At 35.4% G+C, this 6594-nt stretch overlaps 1 protein-coding gene across 1 annotated transcript in view; it reads right to left on the bottom strand.

Annotated features, from left to right (window-relative positions):
- The window catches only part of RNF17 (ring finger protein 17), a 236641-nt gene that overhangs the window by 3553 nt on the left and 226494 nt on the right, over positions 1 to 6594 (bottom strand). The window contains exons 33-34 of the mRNA XM_042782988.1: positions 5192 to 5327; positions 473 to 662 (exon numbers count right to left, since the gene is read on the bottom strand). Coding sequence (XP_042638922.1) covers positions 473 to 662; positions 5192 to 5327 — 326 coding nt within the window. The remainder of the gene's footprint in view (positions 1 to 472; positions 663 to 5191; positions 5328 to 6594) is intronic.

Raw genomic sequence — 6594 nt, 5'->3', positions numbered from 1 at the left:
CTGGCATGGGATCGGGCAGTGTTTCATTCTGCTGTGCATGGGGTCGCTATGAGTCAGAAACGACTCGACGGCACTTAACAACAACAAGTGCTAAAAAAAAAGTTTATTAAATATAAATGTGTTAAACTATATTAATAAGGCTTATTAATTTTATAGTACATCCTAATATACTTTACTATATTTTTGTGTCTAGAGTTATACAGATATAAAGCAGTTTACGATGCTAATAACCAAACCAAAAAACCAGACCCTGCCCTTGAGTTAATTCTGACTCATAGTCCGAGTGGTAAATCTTTACGGAAGTGGATTGCTCCATCTTTCTCCCTCAGAGTGGCTAGTGGCTTTGAACCACCAACTTTCTGGTTAGCAATCAAATGCCTTAGGCATTGTGTCACCAAAGCTTCTTACGATATTAACAAGGACCCTAAAAACAGCTTTCAAAGATTTTAGGCTAAATAAAACAGATACTCGCCACAGAAGCAGCATAAAGTTGTTTTCCCTGAAGACAGTCTATCATAGTCCACAATGCTTCCATGCTCCATTTGGGACAATATGGGATCCTTGTCTTTCCTGAATCTCTTAGGGGAGGTTTAAACCCTGCCAGGAGAACTTTTATGGCTCGGGTAGGATACTGCATAAGATGTAGAGGAATTTGACGCAGTCTGTCAAAAAAGAACTTAAAATGTTCAGAATTCACAGTTAAAATTCTCTTACACAATTAAATTTACAATAGCTTAAAAAAATAAAAAACAGGAATAAATCTAACAGAGGAAGTGCACAGTTTGTACACTGAAAACTACAAAACATTGTTCAAAGAAAGACCACCTAAATAAATGGAAAGACAACCTGTGTTCATGGATTTAAAGACTTCGTATTGTTAAGGAGCCAGTACTCCACAATTTGGAGCTACCATATATTCTGCATATAATGAACCCATGTAAATAATGCACACATGCATATGGAGTGCATAGGAACTAATGGCATGAAGGGGTTGCACTGAACATATAATGCATGTGTTATTTGCATAAAAATATGGTATAGATCCAATGCAACCCCTATTAAAATCCCAGTTGCCTTTTTGCAGAAATTGAGAAGCTAATCCTAAAATTCATACATAACTGAAAGAGACTAAGAATCACCAAAACAATCTTGGAAAAGAACAAAGAGGATTTAGACTTTGTGATTTCAAAACTTATTATAAAACTATAGTAATCAAGAGAGCATGGTACTGGCATAAGGATTGATATATAACAATAAAATACAATTGATAGTCCAGAAATAATTCTTTACATTCACGGTCAATGGATTTTTAAAATTGTTGAAAACATATACAGCAAAACATATACCAATTCAACAGTTTCTACACATAAAATTAAGTGACACTGATTACCTTCTTCAAGTTGCCCAACCATTCTCACTCTCCTTTTCTGTTTCTCCACATTAATATAAATTCACTGCCCCCTAAGTTTCCTATGTAATCTTCTGAGCTGCTCTTGTCAAATTTGATCCCATATAGATAGATCTTGATTAAAGCACCATGCATAAAGGCATTCTTTACCAGTTAAGCTACTATTGTTTGGCTTTAAGAAAACTTCAGGTGATACTTTTGGTTGAAGGTTTAAAGATTATGAGGGCAGTACCTTCAGGGCTTTATCTAGTTTCCCTAATTCCATAATGTCTGGAGTCCATGAGAATTTGGAATTACGTTCTTCATGTACTCCTTTTTGATCAGAATTCTAGACTCTTTGATTGAAATGTTCAATAATGGTAGCTGGGCACTATCCAGTTCTTCTGATCTCATGGCAAAGGAGTCAGTTGTTCATGAAGGCAATTAGCCACACATTCCATGTTCTCCTGTTCCTAACTCTCCTTCCTCAGAGGCTCCAGGCAAATAGAAACCAATTGTTTTGCCTTGGATGGCTGCTTGCAAGCTTTCAAGAACTAAGGTAGAACAGAAGCTCTACACACATTATTAAGTGAATTAACAGAGATGTCCTATGAAACCATGACCCTAAACCTCCAAATCAAGGAATCAAATCCCCTGAGGTGTTTTTCGTTGTAAATAAGCAGCCCCAGCAACTTTTTTGGTTGGGTTTTTTGTTGTATCTATTTTACAACTTTTGCCAGTTCAACTTTTTACAAGTGTGCAACTTACTGACAGCACTTGGAATAACAGGCTGTGTAATTCTATCCTTAATCAATGTGATTTTTCCATCACTGTTAAACCACTTCCTTTTCCCCTCTCCTCTGCCCCCTGATAACCACTAATAAACTGGTTTATATACAGTTGCCTTTTCTTGTTTTTCTATATAGTAAGGTCACACAATATTTGTCCTTTTGTATTGACTTTCACTCAGCATGGTGCCTTCAAGTTCCATCCATATTGTAGCATGTGTCAATACTTCATTTCTCCTACTGGCTGATTAGTATTCTCTTGTATGTCTGTACCACATATGTTTATCCATTCATCTGTTATGGGCATTTTGGTTAGTTCCACCTTTTGACTATGTGAATTGTGCTGCAGTGAACACTGGGGTACAAGTCTCTACTTGAGTCTCTGCTTTCCAGTCTTTTGGGTAAATGCCTAGTTTTGGGTATATACTTAGGAGTGAAACCGATGAATCATATGGTAGTTCTATTTTTAGTTTTTTTAGGCACGGCCACACTTTTCCACAGCAGCTGAACCATTTTGCATTCCCACCAGCAATAAATAGGGGTTCCAATTTTTCCCATTCTTGCCAATATTTATTATTTTCTGTTTATCTTAGCCATCCTAGTGGGAGCTGAAATGGTATCTTGTGGTTTCAATTTGCATCTCTCTGATGGCTTATGATGGTGAGCATTTTTTCATGTGTTTGGTGGCCATCTGAATGTCCTCTTTGGTGAAGTACCTATTCAAGTGCTTTGTCTATTTTATGATTGGGTTATTTGACTTTCTGTTGTTATCAAAGTTTCATGTATGTTTTCATTATTAGATTCTTGTTGGATATATGATTTCCAAAGATAATGTCCCAGTCAACAGCCTGTCTTTTCACTTTCTTGGTTGTTTTTTGATAAACAAGTTACTAATTTTTATGAGGTCCCATTTCTTTAATCTTTTGCTGTTTGTGCTTTTGGTATTATACTATATAATTCCTTGTTATCAGAAGGAAGGTTGGACAATCTACTTCCGTAGTGATACTGCCTTGGCAACCCAAGGAGGGGTCGCTGTGAGTTGGGGCCAACTCGACAGCACATAACAACAACAACAATTCATTGTTAAAAGCTAGACCTGACAGTAATACTCCTGCTTTTTCTTCTAAGAATTTTATGGTTTTAATTTTATTATTTAGTTACTTAATCCATTTTGAATTTTTTTTTGTGTATGGTGTGAGGCACTGATCCTGCTTCATTGTTCTGCATGTGGAAATACAATTTTCCCCACACCATTTGTAAAGACTCTTTTATCTCCGTTGAAGGAACTAGCATCCTTATCAAAAATTAGTTGATTGTAGGTATGTGGGTTTATTTCTGGACTTTCAGTTCTATTCCACTCATCTGTCTGTCTACTGTTATATCAGTATCTAGTTGTTTTGATTATTGTGGCTATTTATACTGTGTTTTAAAACCAGGAACTGTGAGCTCTCCTTTTTTTTTCTCTTTCAACATTGCTTTAGCTGTTTAAGGCCTTGTGCCATGCCATATAAAGTTGAGGATTGGATTTCTGTAAAGAAGGCTGTTGTAATTTTGATTGGTTTTACATTGAATCTATAGATTGTTTTGTACTGTATTGACATGTTAACAATATTAAGTCTTCTAGTTAATATACATGGAATATCTTTCCATTTATTTAAGTCTTCTTTAATCTCTTTCAGCAGTGTTTTATAATTTTTATTGTATAAGTCCTTCACATCTCTGGTTAGGTTTATTCCTAGTTATTTTATTCTCTTAGATGCTATTGTAAATGGAATTACTTCCCTAATGTCCCTTTCAGATTCTTCATTGCTGATGTATAGAACATGACAGATTTTTGTTAAAATGAGCAGAAGATTTGAATATAAATTTCTCCAAAGAAAATATGTAACTGCCCATTAAACATGTTAAAAAAGATGTTAAAAAATCATTAATAGTTAGGGAAATGCAAACCAAGACCAATAGGGTGATATAATCAATAATGTGGAAAATAACAAGCTTTAGAGAGGATGTGAGAAATTGGAACCTTCAAATATTGCTGGTGGGAGTTTAAAATGGTGCAGTCAGTCTTGAAAACAGTTTGTCAGTTCTTCAAAATACTAAACATAGACTTATTATATAACTCAGCAATCCATTCCTAGTTATATACCCAAGAGAAATGAAAATGTATGTCATCACAAAGACTTGTACATGCATGTTCACAACATTATTCTTCATAATAACCAAAAAGTGAAAACAATCCAAATGTCCATCAGCTGATGAACAGATAAAATATGGTATATCCATACAATGGAATAATACTCAGCAATAAAAAGGAATGAAGTGCTGATACAAGCTACAATCCAAGTGAATCTTATAAAGTTTACAGTAAATGAAAGAAGCCAGTCATGTATAATTCCATTTCTATGAAATGTCCAAAACCAAACCCACTGCCATCAAATAGATTATGACTCATAGTGACACAAAAAGTAGAGTAAACTATCCCATAGGGTTTCCTAGGTGGAAATCTTTATGGAAGCAGATTGCTACATCCTTCTTTCCTGGAGTGGCTTAGTGGGTTAGAACTACTGACCTTTCAGTTAGCAGGCAAGTGCTTAACACTGCGCCACTGGGGTTCCCTACAAAATATTCAGAATATGCAAATATATAGAAGAGAAAGTAACTAGACTAGTCATTGTCAGGAGCTCAGGAAAGTATCAATGCTGAGTAATTCCTAATGGATATGGAGTTTCTTTTTGCAATGATGAAGATGTTCTACAATTAATGTAGTGATGATGGTTGCACAACTTTTTGAATACACTACCAACTGATTGCATACTTAAAAAAGGTGATTTGGTGATATGTTAACTATATATCTAGATTTAAAATAATTTCTAATATAAATAGCTTAAATAGGTTTTTTAAAATTCATTTAGGAAGAGGGAAAATCTTCCCAATAAAGAATGATAAAAAAAAAAAAAAAAGAAAAGAAAACAAATTAAAACTAAGAAACCTCCTATTTCAATGATTTTTTTCTCACCTGTTTGTGGTCAGCTTTTCAGTTGATCCATAATCAACAAATTGTACCAGGATAACTAGAGGATTAAATTCTTTAATGGAAACAATCTTTGCTCTATACCATAAACCATCATCATATTCTGCAAGGCAAGGCATTTCTAGAGACAGGAAAAAGGGAAAACTCGTATTACCTTGTATTTTCTTAAAAATAGGTATTTTTAAGTGTACAATATGCCCACCAACCAGAATTATGCACTAATAAGTGGGTTATATGTTGGCTTCTTTTTGTACTTTAAACTTTGCTTTTTTTTTTTTTAAAGAAATATGCTTTGAAAGAGAGGCACTGCTCCCATTCTCAAAGTTCCTATTTCTACTAACCATAGTTTATACCATCTTTCTACTTTCTCCTTTTTAAATACTCTCCAAATCTCTTTTAGTATAAGTCATCATCTTTTGCAAATAATAAAATGGTTTTTACTGCTCCTGCCTTCAATTTTGTCTTCCTCTAATCCATTCGCCACAAGACCATCAGAATTAAATTAAAAGAAAAAATCAGAGACTTCTGTAAGATGGTGGAATAGGCTAATGAGCTACACAGACCCTCTTCAACAAAAAAAAACAGAAATCAATTGACACAGATAAAGAAGATAATCCTGGAGCCCTGAGTTTGAAAGGAAGGGTACAGAGTGGATTAAGCACCAACTACTAGAAGAATCTGAATGAAAACAGTGAGTAAGGAGACGAATGGAGTTGTGAACTGTCAGCTGCCCTTATGGTATGGACAACCTAAGTATTTCCAAGTAGTATTAGGACCTGAGAATTGACCTAAAAATCGGCCCTGCTCACCAAGGGCTGCATGGACTACTGCATGAATAGCTGTTGACTGAATGGAAACAGCAAAGAGACAAACTGAGCTATAGACTTTCGGCTGTCCAGCAGGCACAGCCATTTTGAATGTTTACAAGCATTGGCTATTTTGGGTATTTAAAGTGATAGCATTCTAGCATTCTTGTTCTGACTCCAGAGGCCTAAGAACAGGCTCTGCTTGCAAAGGACAGCACAGACATACAGGAGGCTGATGACTGGAAAGAAGACAGCTTATGATTGCATAAGTGCTGCCAACTAGCGAATAGAGGAGCACAGTCCTGTGCTTACTCAGATACATCCAAAGAAAGAAAATGAAAATCTTGGGCAAATCACTCCACCATACAATCACCAATTATATATAAACACAAAAAACATCAACAGACCATCAGAGTCCACACAAAGATAAAGCAATAGAAACAAGGGACCAAGATACAGACTGAGAACACATCCCTGAGGAAGCAGCAAATATGTGTTTGGAAAGGGATCAATCTGAAAAAAAAGATCAAAACAAAATGAAGAAAGCCTAAGGTTCATGTGGGATACCATCAAAAGGAATAA

The sequence above is a fragment of the Orycteropus afer genome, unplaced genomic scaffold, assembly GCF_000298275.1.
Source record: "Orycteropus afer afer isolate SDZICR_OR568_19922 unplaced genomic scaffold, OryAfe1.0 scaffold00561, whole genome shotgun sequence".
Lineage (NCBI taxonomy): Eukaryota > Metazoa > Chordata > Mammalia > Tubulidentata > Orycteropodidae > Orycteropus > Orycteropus afer.
The sequence above is the reverse complement of the archived record's forward strand: the minus strand, read 5'-3'. Positions and strand labels throughout refer to the sequence as shown.